Source organism: Galeopterus variegatus, unplaced genomic scaffold (genome assembly GCF_000696425.1).
Source record: "Galeopterus variegatus unplaced genomic scaffold, G_variegatus-3.0.2 Scaffold2311, whole genome shotgun sequence".
Taxonomy (NCBI): Eukaryota; Metazoa; Chordata; class Mammalia; order Dermoptera; family Cynocephalidae; genus Galeopterus; species Galeopterus variegatus.
Window position 1 is genome coordinate 137,499 of NW_007728422.1, and position 19,642 is coordinate 157,140.

A 19,642-nucleotide genomic window follows, 5' to 3' on the forward strand; every position below is an offset into this window, starting at 1 on the left:
TGCTGCCGCTGCCGCTGCCGCCACCGGGTCAGCTGTGCCAGGGGACTAGGCCAGGGTCTCCACCGCTGACCGAGGGGAGAGGGCTCCGCTCGGCGCCGCCTTCTGCGACCTGGCCGTCAGTCCCACGTCGCAGGCCTGGAGGGGCGAAGAGGACGAGGAGGCCAAGGCTTCCTCCGGGGTGAGTCCGGCCTGGGAGGACCCGACACGGTGGTCTGGGCTTCGGAACAGACCTGGGGGCGCACGTCTGAGGGGCGAGTGCTCACGGCCGGCGGGCGAGAGGAAGCCCAGCGGGTAAGGCGGGCGCCTTGGAACCTGCTCGGGAGGCGCTTCCCGGATCCCCGCCCAGCCTAGGACCCCGCCCTTGGCTCGGCTCCTGTTTGCATTTGCCAGAGTTACCCTCCCCCCCAACTCACACTCTTACCCCCTTTCCGTTTGTGGTGGTTGTGCTCGGGATGGAACCTTACTTCTTCTCCGCTCCCCCTTCTTCCACCCCAGTCTGGGTGCGGCAACTGGGCCACGTTGGTTCTGTATTTATGACCAGAGTCCATGCTGGTGCAGAACAAAGAAACTTGGATTTCTAGTGTGCCTCGTATCCTCCGGGAATAGACACGGTAGCAGCATAAGTAATCAGGGCTTTAATAGACCATCCCGAGTAGGTTAAACCAAGTACAGGGTGTGTACATGAAAAGCTGAGTCTCTGCATGGATTAAGAGTTTTCTGCGATCGTAGAAGAAATCCTGTAATTTATAAATGGATGCTTCCTGAAAATTATAACTGAAGTTACCCAGCTAAGTTACTCTGCAGACTAGTTTCTTGATCATCTTGCTCATTTTCTCCTAAGTTCTCCTTAGATGGAATATTTTCCATATTCTCTAAACTCTATTCCTAGTCTTGGTAATCTTCTCTGGTGCAGGCTAATATTGTTGCGTTTAGACAGGAAGTATGACAGATCAACTTCTGCACACAGGGAACTTGAACTAGATTATCATAAGTGTTTTGACATTACAGGACCTTTGAAGCTAAGTGTAACCAAATCTAGCATTACATGCTTATTCTGTATAAAGTTGCCAATGAACTGGAGACAGTGTGCCATATTAGAAACAGTCTGGACTAGATCTGGGAACCAGGATTTGGTGTCATTTGCCCCATACATAAGGTTAATTGGGAATAATAACACCTCACAAAGTTGTTGGTTGGAATATGTGAGATGACGGATGTAAAAGTGGTTAGTAAATGTGAAAAGCACTCTTTGGGAAAGTGGTTCTGTTCATTCCATCGGGAGTAATGCTGATAAAAGGAGCAGTAAGGGAGGAAGACATCTGGGAAAGTATGTAGTGAGATCCATTAAATTAACCTGGACTAACAATGGATTAAAAGATGTCTTGTTAAGCTTACATCCTATAAAGCAGGATACTAGTATGATATCGTGATAGTAATATTTCAAAATTATAATTTTTTATTACAAATAATATTTATAACATTATACAAAGTGTTAGAGATCAGTTATTAGACTTTAATCTTTTTAAATGTCTCAGACTTTTCCAGTATATTCTGCATACTGATAATTTAATAAATACACCTTTTATAGGTGGCATCATTATCTTTTGCTTTATTCTCACTATTTTGAGAGAAGTCATCACCATTCTGGTTTCTTTAAATTTTGGTGTTAACATTTCTGATAGAGCATCTCATTTCATTCTTAAAAATTTACGTGACCCTACACTCAAGGGAACAATGACAAGCAAGCATATAGGATTTTTCCCAGGGATGTTGTTCTTCATAAACATAAAAGCTGTTCATAAAAAAGTGAACATAAACATGTAGAATTAAATCTTTTTGTTTAAATGGGGAAGTGAAAGGCTTGCCTGGTTATTTCCTTCTGCCAGCTGTAATTGATTTCAGCACAGATGGTTGTTACCACACCTATTCCAGCAACAATGTTAAACTACATAATAGTAAAATTGCCATGTAAAATTATAAGTTATAGTCTAGGCATCTAAATATGATCTTAATATTTAATTTTTGCTTATATTGCCAAGCCCAATGGGGAAATCCACTTCTTCATCTTGGTGAGATTTATCACCACACATCCCGTCTGAAGCTGTGTCAGGAAGAAATCCATTATCTCCTTGATTTTTAACCTCACTGAGGTCAGTGACTGTTATAAATTCATCTTTGTGACCTCCACACATAACTAGCATAAGTCAGGATATGCCACCGCTACCACCAGTTTGTTGAGAAATCAGGTTATTCCTGTTGCATTAGGTTATTTTATTTTATTTTTTTTCTTTTTTACTGACCGGTAACGGGATCGCAACCCTCGGTGTTGTGCCCGCGCCGCGCTCAGCCAGTGAGCGGGAACCGGTCACCACATGGGATCCGAACCCTGGAGCTAGGGGCGCACTCTCCAGTGCGCCACCGGGCTGGCCCGCATTAGGTTATTTTAACAAATAGCATCTTGAAGTGTTATTTCCCCATTCTAATTTTAAAAAAAGAAAATATGAACAAAAAAATGGGAAACAACTACAGTTAACTTGTGAGTCAGCAATATCCTGATTTCCTTTCCTTCAAAGTGATTGTGCTTATATTAACTCCTTTCTTGTCTGTTTCCTGTCCTTACAGCTGCTTAATGATAAAGTGCTTCCAAGAACAATACTTCCTCAATTTAAATTGTTTTATTCTACCTAGTGTACTTTCCCCCTAAAATTCAGTGGTCGACCATTTCATTAATTCTGTCTTTATCTCTGTCTCTATCTCTCACCTATGTTCTGATTAACTAGCTTAATTAATTATCTTTATAAACTAACTTTCCATGTCCATATGCTGAGGTATATTAACATCACATGGTTCAATATGATAAAAAACGTAAAAATTGAATAAATAGGTTGAGAGAGCTGAAGGACTTGGGCTGTCCGTGTTTAGAGGAGCTATTTTTAAGTGATAAACTTGTTCAAGTGGGTAAGCAGCTAAAAAGCCTGGTTTGTCTTCTAGAATTTCTCAAGATAAATATTTCCTCTTACAAATAAGGAATAATTCTACAAACAGAAACTTATACTGTATGTATGTAGATTCCCACAGAATATTTTCATTACGTTTTTGTGAGATAAAACATAACAAGAATTTTATTTATCTAGTTTAATAAACAAAATAAGCCTAAAAGGTTGAGCAAAGGCTGGCTATTCTGTGTCATACCTTACAGTTAAATATTTATTCACTTAACTAGTATTTATAGTCCTGTTTTGTGCCAGACACTATGCTAGGTATTGGGAATATATTGGTTGCAACTTCGTCACTGCTTTTATTTTTGAAGTGGTAAATATTTTTCTGAATATATGAGATATTTGAGCAAGATACCCAGAACATCCTGATATTTTTTTCCAGCACCCAGTAAAAAGGTGAGACAATCATGGAAAGCTTTTCTGATTATTGAATTTAGGAAATATATATTTGTTAGGAAATATATATTTGTTCACTTTAGTGTGAGTAACAAAAACTTGAGAAAACTTAACATTGAGAAGTATAGTGAATTAAAAATTTAGAAGAGACTGTCAGTTTTCAGCCTTTAGTGATTGAATGCTTTGGTATCACTTGAACATAATTCTAGCATAATAAGCAGTAAATATTTGAGCTTGTTAGCTATAATTCTGGGCTCTTTTCTACTAGTTCTGTGTTCTAAATAGAAGTTGTTTGGTAAGGTAGGTGTCCCTTTTTGTTTACTTTTTCCTCTACGGATAGGAAGGATTGCTGTCAGAAAGCAATCTATAAAGTGATCATGGAAGATGTGTGTTAATTACTATAAAATGTAGGTTACGTATTAGAAACAGAGAAACTGCTAAATGTCAAGATTGTTGTATTTTGTCTTTCATTAATTTCTTAAAATTGCCTAGCTCAGTGTTTTCCCAGAGAATTGCAAATGCCTTATTCCTATTTATAAATAAACTGACTTTTCCGAACAAATATGTTTGTGAGGAAAAGTCAGCATGTGCCATTTTTTTCTGTGCTGCCAAGCGGATCTTCAAATATCCAAACCTTTTGAGAATGTTTGAAACCTTCCCTTGAGGATATGTAAAAATTCAAACTGGGAGGAGAGTAAGCCTTCCAGTCTTAGAGAAGTTACAAATTTGGTTTACCATGTGAAATCTAACACTTTAGGCAATTTCCATTGTAATTTTTTTGTTATTGTTCTGGAACATAATGCTTTTTCTGTACAACTTTGTGTATCTTTGAGTGTTGTAATGACATAGCAGATAAGGCAGTCATAAAACACAACCACATATGTGTTTTAGACTAGTTGATGTGAATGTGAATGGCTGGCATCATTTGTTTTATTTGATGTTTTATTTATTTATTTTTTGTGTGTGTGTGGCTGGCTGGTACAGAGATGCAAACTCTTGACCTTGGTGTTACAAGGCTGTGCTCCAACCAACTGACCTAACTGGCCAGCTCCTTCACAAGTATTTTTTAAGGTTATATATGAATAATTTTTAAAATCAAGTATTGGTGTAGAAGGACATACTGTGAAAAGCATTAGTCGTTCTCCCCATCCCACCCTCTTTTCTCTTCTACTGGTATCAAACACTTTTAACTTTGTTTTTAGTACCTCTAGCTTCTTAAATATGTGTTACTGCTGTTTTTTTAAATAACTTTAGACATCTGTTGACTTACTCTAATGTAAATGAACTAAACGCTCATTTACACCTCTTGCCTCCGAAGTTGTCACTATTTTTATTGCACTATTAACCAGTTGATCTTCATGACTTCTTAAATACCATACTTAAACCTCTATCTCTTATTCCATCAACTAGAGGGAGTAGCTCTAGACTATTCACTTTGTAAAATGAGGATATTGGCAGTCACACCATCCTGGGAAAAACTGAAACTAAAGTTCATGACATAAACTGAAATATGTAGTTGCATAAACAAAGACCAAGTTCAGTGTCTGAAAACTTAAGCCAAGCTGTATGAGAAAGGCATGGTATAGATATGAAGCATGTCGAAAGGTAGCATAGTCCATTTACTAGACAAGTTGCTGAATAGACTTCTTTGACTCAGGAACTGTGGCATCAAAACTATACAGAAGGAAATACAAATGATAGCACACCACTTGGCTCTGCTGAATTATGAAAGTGTAAATGTGATTTGATAGGATTCAATATCTATAATCAACCTCTATCCAAAGGACAGAAAATTTAATTGTGAATCCATAGTAGAGAATATATTTATTTACTTTTATTTCTTGCTTCCACCTCAGATTTTTTTTTTTTTTTTTTTTTTTTTTTTTTTTTTTTGCATAATCCATAGTACGGAATATATTTTAAATTATGACCTGAGACTCAACATGAATATATGCAACTGAAAATAAGTATTTCCACTGAACAATATCTTTAGTACGAATAGTACGAGTACAGTAGGCCCTCTATCTGCAGATTCTGCATTCATAGATTTGGCCAATCATAGATTCGGCCAACCACAGATTGGAAATATTCAAGGGAAAAAAGTAAAAAATAATAATACAACAATTAAAATATTTTTAAAAAATTTTTAAATACAGTGTAACAACTATTTATATAGCATTTACATTGTACTAGGTATAAATAATCTGGAGATGACTTAAAGTATACAGGAGAATGTGCATGGGTTATATGCAAATACTATACCATTTTATATAAGGTACTTGAGCATCCGTGGATTTTTATATCCATGTGGAGTCCTAGGACCAATCTCCAATGGATACCAAAGGACAACTGTACTTACTTTACTAGAATATATGTACTCTGAATATTTTCTAACTCAATTCTTTTTTTTTTTTTGTCTTTTGTCTTTTGTCTTTTTCCGTGTCCGGCAACGGATTGCAACCCTCAGTGTTGCCCCCGTACCGGACCGGGGACCGGCAACGGGATTGCAACCCTCAGCGTTGCTCCCGCGCCTCGCTCAGCCAGTGAGCGGAACCGGTCTGTATGTGGGATCCGAACCCTCGGGCGAGAGCGCCGCCACGCTTCCCAAGCGGCGCACTTATCCAGTGCGCCACCGGGCCAGCCCCTCAATTCTTTTTTTAAAAAAAAAGTTGCAACCTAATAAATTGATTTCATGACCAAACCACGGAACTAAAGCTCTATGGTCGATAGAGTGGAGGTGTGAACTGAGGTATAAAATTATTACACGTTTTCAGCACGTAAAAAGTAAAGTGGAAATCAAGTTATTATAAAATTTTTCTTTCCTCTTCAAGGACATTGGCTCTCTGGATTATCAGGAGTTGGTAGTTGACATCGAATCCAAGCTGAGGATGGAAGGTGTGGAACTTAAAGAAGAATGGCAAGATGAAGACTTTCCAATGTGAGCAATGCTTTTAAATGAAAACAAATTTAGAATAAAACTTCAAAATTTCTTTATTGAGGTGTCACCTATTAAATGAATATTGGGCTTCTTAAAGAAACCCATTATTACAAGGTGACCATTTGCTACTAGGAAATGAAAGTTGTCTCCAACAATTAGAATAATTCTCTTGCTTTGTAACCAAATATATATGTAATCTTCTATAATCTTTAATTTTTGTTTTGATCATTTAAGTTTGAAAATTTTTACTGTTATAAACAGTGCTTTAATGTGGTATTCTTAAACTAGGGTCTCAGGGGTTCCTTGAAGAAGAGGGTCTTTAGTTGTCTGTAAGAATTTTTAAATTTTGTGGGTTTTTTCCAAGAAAAAGTTTATTAAGTAAACAAGGATTTTCTAGATCATCCGGCCAGCCCTCTTGGCATGTTTGCATTTGTATTTATAATTGTGTTGGCAGCAGGTGGGCAAATGAAAAAAGAGCACAAGCAGACCTTATATTTAAGTGATGCTTTCATGTCACCTGTGCACAGTAAGGTGCCTTAGCAATTGGAATATGGATAGCTGGTGGGAGAACTGAACTATTATAGCACATGATGATGATAGTAATATAGGAATGCTGAACTCAAAAGAATTGTAGCCATCTTTCATATTGTCATTGTGAGTAAATATTTAGTTTTATCACACATTACATTATATTCCTGCATTTCAATTATATTTGTTTTGTAGTTTAAAATTACCTAAGGTTTATAGTTGTATAAGAGCTGTTGCATAAGGAATTGCTTTTATGTTACTTATTTACATATATGTCAACTCTGACAGTCTGAGAACTTTTTTCTTTAAAAGTGGTTTGTAAATTAATAAAGCTTAAGAAACATTGCTTTATTCCATTTTACATATAATTGTTTCTGTAAAATATATTTTAACTAGATCTTTGAACTTCAAAAAAAAAATTTTTTTTTAATTTCTGGGTTAAAAAGTGTGTCTGTCTTTTCTAGACCTTTACCGGAAGATGATAGTATTGAAGCAGATATACTAGCTGTAATGGAACCAAAGAGCCAGCCTGGTAAGAATTTGACACTTTTACTTCCAATAAAGTGAGGGACTTTGTCTTATTTTTTAGCACATTTCTTTATCCAAAACAAAAAACAAAAAGTTTTGAGCTTTCATCCATCATAGGGAGCCAAAGGATAAGTTAAACATTGAGGAAGGCACTTTTAGAATGCTTGACAAATTTTAACTTTCCAAAAACATACCCTTGGCTTTTGGAAATTTTTACAGTAAAGGGATAGGAGGAGATCATTTTTTAGTATAGTAAGAGGTGACTATAAGGTCTGCCTCTATTATTTAAAAAGACATTGATACCTCAGTGATCTGTTGCCAGTAATGTAGAAGCAATTTTTGAATCCAAACTTTGTAAATTAGTGCTTTGGAATTATGTTTAATTTATGCCATTTTTTAAAGAATAAAGAGGTTAAAATATTTCTCTTAGTCATCTCAAGCATCTAAGCATCCCTCTAATATGTCTTTTTCTTGGTTTTCTTATTCCAGACACACTAGAAGTTAATGGAAGTAAAGTGAGAAAGAAACTAATGGCTCCGGATATTAGCCTCACACTGGATCCTAGTGATGGCTCTGTATTGTCAGATGATTTGGATGAAAGTGGGGAAATTGACTTAGATGGCTTAGACACACCATCAGAGAACAGTAATGAATTTGAGTGGGAAGGTAAGTGTTTCATTGGTTTTTATCTGATCTTTATTAATGAATGTTGGTCTTTATATACATACATGTTTTTACAATAGTATTGTCATGAGGAAAATGATCATAATCGGAAAACCTTAAAACTTGATCATGTGAATTTGCCAACTACCCTGATTTGATCACTACACATCATATACATGTATTGAATTGTGACTGTACCCCATAAATATGTACAGTCAATACACTTCAATTAAACTTAAAAAATTATAAAAGGGCAACTAGACCAGTGGAGAGTCAAAGAAGAGAAAATCAACAGGAGACAGCAATATACTTCAAGTGAGAATAATTTGAATATCAAGTTAAAAGAGGTCTTATGAATTAAATGTTAAGTTTTGATATATTTTTGCAAAACTTAGACTTTTTAAGGTACTGCTGAAAAGTCAATCACAAAACAAAGGATGTCTCAATGTGCTATTATACAATTTTGTCAACATAATTAAGCCAAAAAGTCAACCCTTCTTTTATTGTATATTTATTCTAAGACTTAGTGCATAGTTGCAATTATAATCTAAATATTTTTAACTAAAAGGTAAAAATAATCTTAGTTTCATGAAAAACAAACCAAAAAACTTGATTATGAAACTGACTAAAATCAATATATTAAGGGTTTTTGTTTGAAATATGTTATTTCTAAAGTTTATATTTGTTACTAACATGTGAAATTCTGCTAACACTTGAATTTTCTCATGGTTTTCACAACCGTTTATAGTAAGGTTACACAGGTAGCTTCTTTTTTCCTTATTTGCCCAATGCTGTAAAGTCTTATTTTTTCATACTTGCTCCAAACATACTGCTTGATAATTATGGCATGCTCTTTTTCAGTTAATCAGCTATTGAAGAGACATATAATTTAGAGAATGTACTAAAAACAGTTAAGCGTTTACAGAGAGGGAGTTTTGAAGGGAGGTTTTGGGGGTGATTTTTTAAATAGGTTTGCCTGGTAGTGCTCCACTTTGTGAAATGACCAACTTGAATTAATGTATATACTCTTAGCAAACCTTGTATTCCTTGTCATTAATTATCTGGAATTCAAAGGAATCGATATGTGTTTTCCTTTGCGTGCTTTCTTTAACTAGATAATTGCTGTCTATAGTATCTTTATATAGTTAATAATTTTTATATATATTTTTTTCCATCTTTAAAATGATGTGTACTTCAAAGCAGTGTTTAGCATTAGATATTTTATCTTCAGTAAACAGTGCTATGCCTTATCTTTTGTTTCTTTTTTCTTCCCTGTTTTACTGGTTCAATAAGCAGTCCAATAATAAGCAATATTTTATAAAGATACTGAAATAGTTTTCTGCCTGTGTGTTTTGTCTCTCTCTTTAATGCTGCTGTAGTCATTTCCTGGAAGGATATTTTCCGTTAACAGCTTTGTCTTGGAAAAAACAACTAACATGCAGTAGGTTCCCCCCTCCCCCATCTTTTGGTAAGGACTATGATACTAAAATTTTGAGAATCATTACCTCATTAAAAATCAGCTAAACTGCAGTCTTGAAACATAAATTACACCTAATCATTGGTGCTTATGCTTTGGCCAGTGTTAATTTAAATAGACTTTTGCATGTACACTTCAGAATATTATAAATACATTTCTGCTTCATAAAACTAATCAAATTAGAAATGATCATTGAGTAGTTAACCACTTTCTATCTGGTATTGCAATGTTTGAGAATTCATTTATGTGCTCAGAAAAACAAAGCAGTTGGCTCCCAGGTAGTTACTTGAAGTAACCCGTAGGTCGTAACTGCAAGGACAACATTGTTATAAGTAGAATCTGGAAAGGCATTGCAGAGCCAATGTACTAAGATTTTGATGGCTATATGAATTTATCTTTGCTGAACTTGTGGATATACATTGCACTGTGATTAGGTGCTTTGCTGAATTAGTCAATAAAAAAAAAACTTAAAGAACCGTGATTTCCTAAGACATAAGCTGGCCTCATATTAAGATCAAGCCTTTCCTCTACCATGGAAGAGATTTAAAATTCTGCAGATGGTATAATGAAAATTCTCTGAACAATCTAGATAGTAAAGTGGTTAACATATAATTTGATTTTTATTGCATAAGTAATAATTTATGATTCAAAAACCTTTTATTTTGACAGATGATCTTCCAAAACCCAAAACTACTGAGGTAATTAGGAAAGGCTCAATTACTGAATACACAGCAGCAGAGGAAAAAGAAGATGGACGGCGCTGGCGGATGTTCCGGATTGGAGAACAGGACCACAGGGTTGATATGAAGGCAATTGAACCCTATAAAAAAGTTATCAGCCACGGAGGTAAGAGTTACTAAAGATTATTTAGATTTTTTACTGAGGTGTCAGAAATCTAAATGTTTTTAAAATCTACCTAGAGATATTATATAATTTTGAAAGAATAATAAACATTTTTCATATCATTTTAGGAATATAACAGGTTTGAAGTAAAAGGATAAAACCAACATTTAAAAATCATTAGTATATGCATTCAGTAAGTTCAAAAAGTACAGAAGAGTATGTAGTAAAAACTGTCTCCCTCCTACCCCTATCCCTAGACCACCCAAAACTGGGACTTTACTTTCTCCCCTTCTTAGTCATTTATAATTTATATATACTGAAATGTTCTGATCTTAAGTGTACAGTTTGATGGGTTTTGACAAATGTCCATATGACCCTATATACCTATATGTATAACCCACATTCTTAAACATGGAACATTTTCATTGCCACCAGAAAATTCTGTAGTACCCTTTCACAATGAATACGCCCTCTCCAGTAACCACTATTCTAATGTCTACCTCCCACAATTAGTTTTGCCTGTTATAGAATATTATGTAACTAGAATCTTACAGTATGCTCTCTTTTGTCTACTACTTTTGTTCAGCATAATGTTTTTGAGATTAATCCATGTTGTTACATATACCCATAGTTCATTCCTCTTTATTGCTGAGTAGTATTCCACTGCATGGATAAACCACAGTTTCCTTATTCATTCTCCTTTTGGTGGTTATGTCAGTTGTTTCCAGTTTGGGATATTATGAATAAAACTGCTATGAACTTTGTTATACAAGTCTTTTTGTGGATATAAATAAAATTGGACTTTTAAAACTATAACTCTTAATTTACCTTAAAACCCTGAGCAAATCATTTAGCTTTAGTAGAGAACAACTTCATTCCACATTTTTATGGAGCACCCAATTTGCATATCTGTGGGGTATACACAAATTTCCCTTAAGAAATTTACAAGTCAAATAGGAAATGCTATGAAAGAAGAAGTCATAGCTCCTATCAGTCTGACTGTACATATGTAGTAGTTTACCTAGGTACTGTGTAAATAGTGCCAGAATGTTACTAAGTCAGAATTCAACTCCCTCTGTAGAGGGTGTCATTTTAAATCTCCTAGTATAGGACAGAGGGGCACATAGGTCAAGCAGATTAATTTTTTTCACATGGAGTCATTTCTACTTAATTTACTCTCTGCCGAATGCACTTCCCTGCTTATTTCTACAGTCTTCATTCATGTGAAAGGAAATCACTTGAATACTTGTAGTTACATTCTTCTGCCTAATTTAATTTTATTCAGATGAAGAAAACAGGGTAATCTGAATCAGGAAGTCCACAGACATATGTTAATTCAGCTAGTTCATAGGAATCAAGTTGTGAGACTTGCATTATGATTTAAACCTAATAGCTCTCAGACATAGCACTTTATTTGGGAGAGCAGGTGGATAATTAGTGTCATCTTCTCCTATTGAATTATCATAGTATATTTTATAACTGAGGGATTAAGAAAGGTAGTGAAGATGCTAATGTTTTTGAAATGTTCAAGTCTTTTCAGCGCAAGTTTGTAAACAATAGAAGGTTAAAGCAAAAATATTTTTTACTGGATACAGCTTAATATCTAGAGATTGCAATTGAAACACACATTATAGCACTGTTTTTTTTTCACTGAGAATTATATCAGAGATGTAATCTTAGTTTTAATATCCTAAATTCTACAAAATGCTAGGCATTGTTGAATGTAAAACTGTCTTTTAAAAAGCACAAACTAACTGTAAGCACCAGAACATTTTATTTCAGATGTTGTGTCTGCTTGGATTATATCACTTTATTTACTTGCTAAACTAAGTTCTACTTTATTCACTGTATTCTGCTTGCCAAGATAAGGCTGGCTTTTTAATCATTCTAGTTTAAGTGGTTGTCTTGGTTTTTTATGCCTGCTCTTTTTCAAATTTTATTGTTCTCTTTTTGGGAAGAGAATATTTAAAGATCTATATAACAATGTATAAGGTTCTAGAAACATACTTTTGATCCAGAAATTTGTGGAAGGTGTAAACCACTATAATCTATTAACCATACAGATGTCCTCTAAAAAAAAAACTTCAGGGTAAAATTGTACTGGTGAATTTTATCTTTGGTTTCTTTTTTAGGATATTATGGGGATGGATTAAATGCCATTGTTGTATTTGCTGTCTGTTTTATGCCTGAAAGTGGTCAACCTAACTATAGATACCTGATGGACAATCTCTTTAAGTAAGCATATCTTAACAAAAATGTTTGAACAGAATTCTGAAATATTTAGATCTCTAGTTTAAGGAAGTGAACTTTTTTTTTTTTTAATTCTTTTGGCAGCCAGCCAGTTATCAACATCACCTCTAACCAACTGAGCTAACTGGCCAGCCCCCAAAGGAAGTGAACTTTAGCTGTGTAAAACTTATAAATAGATATCCAGGTTTTGATTCTTTAAGTCCTATTTGACATTATGAAACTATAGTTTTCCAAGTCTACAGAAAAATTGTCATTTTAAAACTGGAAAATAAATCTCAGATTATGTTCCAACTTATTTATTTTACATTTGATGACACATTAAGTGTAAAGTAGTAACTTTTATCTCAAAATTATATGGCTAAAATTATATTTGCCCCAAGAAGCCCAATGTAGCTGAGCTGACTCAGTTCTGTTTCCACAGTGATTCTATTTCTCAGGTTAGTGCAGTTTTAAAAAACTTTATTGTGGAAAGTTTCATGCATACACAAATGTAAAGAGAGGTGTATCTAATCTCCATTTACCAGTCACCACTTCAACAATTATCAATTTATACTTTATTTCCACTTTTCCCCTTACTGTGTAATTTTGAAGCAAATCCCTTACATTATGCCATTTCATCTGTAAACATTTCAATATGTATCTCTAAAAAATAACTCTTTTTAAAATAATAATACCAGCTAATACAGTTTTAAAATTTTGATTGTGTTTGCTGTCGTTGTGGGGGAGAAAAGAGAATTGTATAATTTAGAGAACTTAGTTCAGTTCTGCACAGTGATATTTAAGACTTAAATTTAATTTGCTCTTTTACAGGTATGTTATTGGCACTTTGGAGCTGTTAGTAGCAGAAAATTACATGATAGTTTATTTAAATGGTGCAACAACTCGAAGAAAAATGCCCAGTGTGGGATGGCTCAGGAAATGCTACCAGCAAATTGATAGAAGGTAATGTAAATACAAATTGAAAGCCAGTCTAAATAATTTTTATCATGGCTTTAGTCTATTAAATTTTATTTTCTGTTGCCAAGACACCATGTATCCATATCTTAAATTACATTTGTTAATTTCATAACAGGTTTCTGTTTTCTAAATACAGTATTTTAGAATGTCATGAAGGAAATCAATTTGATCTGGTTTATAAAGCATAACTTTAATTCTTCAAAACAAACTTACAAAACATCTTTTTGTTTCTCCTTATTTATACCACACTGAACACTTTTCTACAATTTACATCTTGGGAAAGGATAGAGAACATAGTACATTTCCTATTTTATTACATTCTGAGTTTTGCCTAATTTATATTGCCTATCATGTTTTATGTTTCTTAAAGATGCTTATTTAGTTGTAGTCTTTCTTTGGGACAAGTTCTAGATGTATATTCTCTTGGGAGTTAGTTGTCAATACTTAATGGAAGGAACTTGATGGAAGGAACGTCAGTCTTCCAAATAGTTTGATTTGGCCATAGCTAATTCAGACTAGTTAAATCAACTCAGACCCATTAATAGATTTCTCATTATATACATAAACTTGACATTTGCTAGCCCTTGTAGTTAAAAAATATATGTGTATGTTCTCAATGGTCACCTTATTTATGTGTGAAATAGGTATAATAATATAACAGTTTTTATTTGGTCATTTAAAAAGAAGAGGTCTAGGACAAAGCCTTTAATTTTTAAGCAAAATTTTAAACTTCTTAGGAGTTAGACTTGATTTATGCTGTTTGTTGCTGTGGTCATCTCCACTCCCACCTCTCTGCCTACATAGTGCCTTTCATCATGTTGAAGAAATTAGTACCAGTTTCTCCCCACTTGAAAATGAAAATACTTTACTTTTATATTCAGTTTTGGCCTCTTTCCCTGGTTAACAGAGTCCTGAAGACAAGTGAATGTATGCTAGGAGACATTTAATAACAGGCTATACTATGGACATAAATTTGGCCACATGAAGTAAAGTTCATTTCATAGCAGTAGGAGGGACCATCCAGAATTCAAGAATGCATTTTCTTGTCTTCAGGAGTGTCACACCTAAATGAGAACTCTTGGGTGAGATTTTTCAATTATTATTTTGTATAAACTTGCATATACTTATTGATGTTTTAACTATTAGCATTAGAATTTATAGAGATTTAAAATTTTTCTTTCTTTTTTTGTTTTTTCTTTTTTAACTCCAGGTTACGGAAAAACCTAAAATCTCTAATCATTGTACATCCTTCTTGGTTTATCAGAACACTTCTGGCTGTTACAAGACCATTTATTAGGTAATTTTCAAGAGCTATTGACCTTAAAAAATAAAAATTCCTTGTATAAATTGTTTGTTAGTTCAGCTGGTCAGAAATATTGAGGTAATTATTTTTATTTTCTTCCATAGCTCGAAATTCAGCCAAAAAATTAGATACGTCTTTAATTTGGCAGAACTAGCAGAACTTGTCCCCATGGAATATGTTGGCATACCAGAATGCATAAAACAGTATGTTTTGTTTATTTCTTTAATTATATTGTATCTTTATATTTTTTTGTTAAAGAGGTAATATTTTTCAATACTTATTTTTTTCTTATAGATATTTTGTAACTGCTTTTTTTATTTTTATAACAAAATAAAAGAGAAAAAAGCCATTTTCCCACACCTTCTCCATAAGTCACCATTTTCTTCAGACTGTCAGCTGAAGAACGAGGAAAAATGATTTCTGGTTTTGATTCATTTTATATTTTTAAAGACTTGTTAAAATCTAAGATTTGATTTCCTGATTGGTCAGTACTAAAAAACATCATTCTCCAAACTTGAACATGTTATTCTTCAAATTTGAGAAAACTCATTATGGCATCAAATAATCGTATTTCTAGATAAATAAAATATTACTTAAAGCAGCCTAACCTTAATATTTTCCAGTGACTGGAATTTGTTCTGTTTACCAAATTCACTTAATTCCATCTAGCTTTTGAAAGGACTTGGTAGAAGGCTGTTAACATAAATATTTGAGCATCACAATGCTATTATGTAGAAAAGTTTCTTTATTCTGTTAATCTGAGGTTTTAATCTGTTTAATGTGTCAAAGCCAGATTTATTAAGTTAATTTTTACTTTATACATCATGTATTAAGTATTCTTGGTTTTGCCTGCAAACTTATAACTTTATTTTTAGTGCCTCTTTTCAAGTTTTTGTTCATCTTCATAACATGTATATTTACTGAAATAACTCTTCCCTACCAAGGTATGAAGAAGAAAAGTTAAAAAAGAAACAAAAAAGGTATATGCACACCTTGACTGGGTTGCATCTAGACTAGTCCATTTGCATTGCACAGACTAACTCTTCCTAATTGATTGGTTAGCTTCTAGACAAAGATAATTGCATTTGTAAATATAAGTATACCCCAGCATCCAAGTACAGGGTGAATCCAAAGTTCCTGATGCTGAATATGACTTGGATTCACCCTGTTTTAACACCATATATAATGCCAGTTAAGAGTTAAAGGCCACAGTCCTTCCTCTTTCCATTTTGGTCTAAATACTGATGGTAAAACCAGAGAAATTACTAATACTATTGAAGCATCAAATACTTTTAAGACTTTAGCTGTTTTACCATTTCCTTTAAATCTCTAACTTTGGCTTTTGAAATACTTATGCAGACTTTTTTAAGGAATTAATTTATTTTCCTGGGGTTGATGATTATATTTGCAATGCATATATTCTTTGGCTAACCAACATTGATTTCCTTGTACGCTTAAATTAAATGGCCTGCTAACCAGTCAAATTATACATGTGATAAAATACCTAAAAGTTCAATATCCATTTAACAGTTAAACACTCCGCTTTCCCTTTTAAATTTAATTTTGAACACTTCTGCTTTGAGCATAACAAACTATTACCTATTAATATCTTGACATAGACGATGAAAGGCAAGGATATAAAATACTTTATTTTATATAGTAATCTAGAAAAATGTAGGATTTGGATCTAATTTGTCGATAGATTTTTTAAAATACTGACAAGTTAGCAAAACATAGTTTAATACAGTCTTCCTTTTGTAACACTTATGGTGAGATATGTAGTTATCTTTTTGACCATTCTAAGAAACCAACTGTATGTAACTGGAACATTCTTAACACATTTTGCTTCTGTTGATGAATGAGAATTCAGTTGGCCACATGACCAGAATCATAGCTTTACACTTCTATATAACACTGTATAGTTTAATCATCACTTTAACATAGAGATGTAGACAATGATTTCAGATTATACTGATTTCTCATTCCTTTCTAGGCATCGTTGTGCATTTGCCAGATAGGTGGCTGAAATTAAAAATATAATCTGTAATTATAGAATATTTTGAAGCCACCTGCTTCAAAAGCCACCTGCTTTCCATTTCAAAATCAATTGCCTTTGTGATGAAATATACTGTATTATTCCTTTTTAGAAAGTTCTTAGTATTTAGTCAACTGTCAAGTAATTTAAGCATCAGGGAAAAAAATGGAACTCGTACTTTTTATTTATAAGTATTGCTTGAAACCCATCACTACTATTTTATCTTTTTAATTTTTTTTTAACTTTTGTCTACGCTCTTTTTTGCATTTATAATGCACTTACTGGCCTATATTTTTATGTTACAAAATTGACTTGACTTTTTCTTAATGGATTTTTGTACAAGGGACTGTTCACTGCTGTATTGGTTTGCAGATCTCTTGAATTTAGCTCTTTAATTGCTAACCATATCATAATCATTTTATATTTTATATTGCTAAATAGCAGAGAACCACACTTTATATAAAGCATTTTTTGCATTTGTTTATTGAATGATGCATCTTCTTCAGTAAAATATTTATAAGCATAGATGGTAAAGGAAAAGAAATAATATATATTTTTATGTTTTTGAGCAATATTTTTTAATGTGTACCTGTCTTGTGGAAGAATGTGCAGGTAACTGAGACCATGATTTTGTAAAGTGCATGTTAGAATTTTTGTTTTTGTAAATGGTTAAATACATTTCCTGGGTAACTTAGAAAATTAAGTTGCTCATAAAGCGAGGAACAGTTACGTTAAACTGATTCTCATGAATACCCAAAGATCATGTACATAATCTAAGTAGATTAGTACTATCCCAAGTTTTTTCCTCTCTTTAACATTTATTGTTCCTTAATTCAGAAGCACAAATGGAAGTGCATTGCACAGTTTTTCCTTTTTAAACTTAAAGACAAGTCAAAAAGCCATTTTTAGAACTAGAGAATTTAAAAGGCGAGGAATTAGGGTTTGTATATATATATATGGATGGATCATTTTATCTTCTGGCCCGAAGTCAGAACTTTATAAAAATCTTGGATTTGTTCACTAATGTGAAATAAGCTGTGTGTCCAGGGTATTGGTCCCCTGAATGTGTGAGTGCTATGTATTATTACAGAGAATGTGATGAGTTATTCACTGTCATGACTTTTTCTGTAAAAAACAGGCTGCTTTTTAAACCGCTCTCACTGTGGGCACTTTACCAAAATACTTCCATAGTAGTTTGACCTAGTCCAATATGATGTGTTTTCAAGTTTCTGTTGAGTCCTGTTTGACAATATTGTAAATTAGGTTAATTTTTGTAAGTCTTACAGCATCATTATATAGTGCTGTTTTGGATGACACATTTGATGTAAGTATATAAACTTGTTTCATTTGGTCAGTTTCTTTACACTGAAATAAATTGTACTTAAGCCTCCAAACAGAGCTTAATTATCCACAAAATCATTCTAAAACAGCAGATTATAATGTGTCATACTTGATTGACTCATATACATTTACTAAACTTAATACCCTTCAGATTTGAAGTTCACATTATTCTCCAGCCCTTCCTGTAAGGTATTTTACAAAAGAGTAGTCTAGAGTAGCAAAATTGAAGTGGATGTGAACTTTTAAGATGTATTCTATCCTAGATTGAACATACCCATGGCGTTTACCATTGCTATTTTTTACTGTAAAGTTTCTGTTACAAAAGGGAATTTTCCTTTACTTTTTGTCCTTCTCAGTCATAAATTTGGTGTACTAACGTAAATACATTAGAGGAGACGCTGGAGAATTATCAGAATGAGACATTCCTCAGCAGCCTCCTGACATTTAACTTGGATCCAGCAGTTTTAGGCAGATCCTGAACTAATATCATTATAGTGAACTTAGCCAAAAGCATTATTACTTGCTCACATCTTAGAAACACTGTGTTAAAGATGCAAACTAACAATAACAACTTAGGCATTCCTTCTGAATTTACTATATAGGGATTATGAATAAAAGATCATGTTGAATTTAATTGTGATTAGATCCTCTATTTGTAGAATATTTTAAGTAGTCTTTTATCTGTATGTCTTTATTTTGCTCAAAATGGGCTGAGCTTTTTAATAGGTGGTTTTTCCATCACATTAAGTTCTCGGTTCTTTGGTTTGAAAAATACAAAGAATGATTTCAACTCTTTGTTGACTTTTGCTTTCGCAGTCATTATTCCTAACTATAATTACAACTTGTTGCAAAAGTGATGTTTTTCTAAAATTTTTTTTAAATAGAAGTAGCCTATATTCTGTTAGAACATTAAAATTCAGAGGAAACAGTGATAACACTCGGGATATAACAAAAGGGATATACTGTAATCACTAGATTAAATGGATACCTGCTTTAACTTACACTTTAATGAAATCTGGTATAGAGACATGCCCACACTAAATGTTTCATAACTACAAGACTTAAGATCATAACTAGTAGGTTAGATGAAAAGCATGTAGGTTTGTTATTTGTAATTTATAGCTATGTAACATTTTCCCATATTACTCAATTTTAATTTTTCATTATTTTTTGAGGTAGAAGTACATAAAATTGTATTATTTTGTCTTTCTGTTCAAGTCATGGATCTAACTTAGCTGGTTTAATTTGATGCTTCTGTCATTATTTTTTGTTACACAAAAGTTTTTGTTACATTTTGAGTACCCCTTTTTAAAAGTCAAAAGTTTGGGGCCGGCCCGGTGGCGCACTGGATAGTGCGCCGCTTGAGAAGCGCGGCGGCGCTCCC

General features: G+C 33.6%; 1 protein-coding gene across 1 annotated transcript; it reads left to right on the plus strand.

Annotated features, from left to right (window-relative positions):
* Positions 1-223: 223 nt before the first annotated feature.
* BNIP2 (BCL2/adenovirus E1B 19kDa interacting protein 2) lies at positions 224-16,900 on the plus strand. Its single transcript, XM_008581267.1, has 10 exons — positions 224-291; positions 6,227-6,333; positions 7,326-7,393; positions 7,879-8,055; positions 10,199-10,375; positions 12,505-12,607; positions 13,433-13,564; positions 14,790-14,876; positions 14,987-15,085; positions 16,876-16,900. The coding sequence occupies exons 2-10, from the start codon at positions 6,284-6,286 to the stop codon at positions 16,898-16,900; spliced, it is 918 nt and encodes a 305-aa protein (XP_008579489.1). The 5' UTR covers positions 224-291; positions 6,227-6,283.
* Positions 16,901-19,642: the final 2,742 nt, after the last annotated feature.

Excerpts from the sequence above, each read along its gene's own strand:
- BNIP2 (XM_008581267.1), top strand. The coding sequence starts at position 6,284 with ATGGAAGGTGTGGAACTTAAAGAAGAATGGCAAGATGAAGACTTTCCA. Across the intron at positions 6,334-7,325 it reads CAAGATGAAGACTTTCCAAT|ACCTTTACCGGAAGATGATA; the intron begins GTGAGCAATGCT and ends TGTCTTTTCTAG. Across the intron at positions 10,376-12,504 it reads AAAAGTTATCAGCCACGGAG|GATATTATGGGGATGGATTA; the intron begins GTAAGAGTTACT and ends TTTCTTTTTTAG.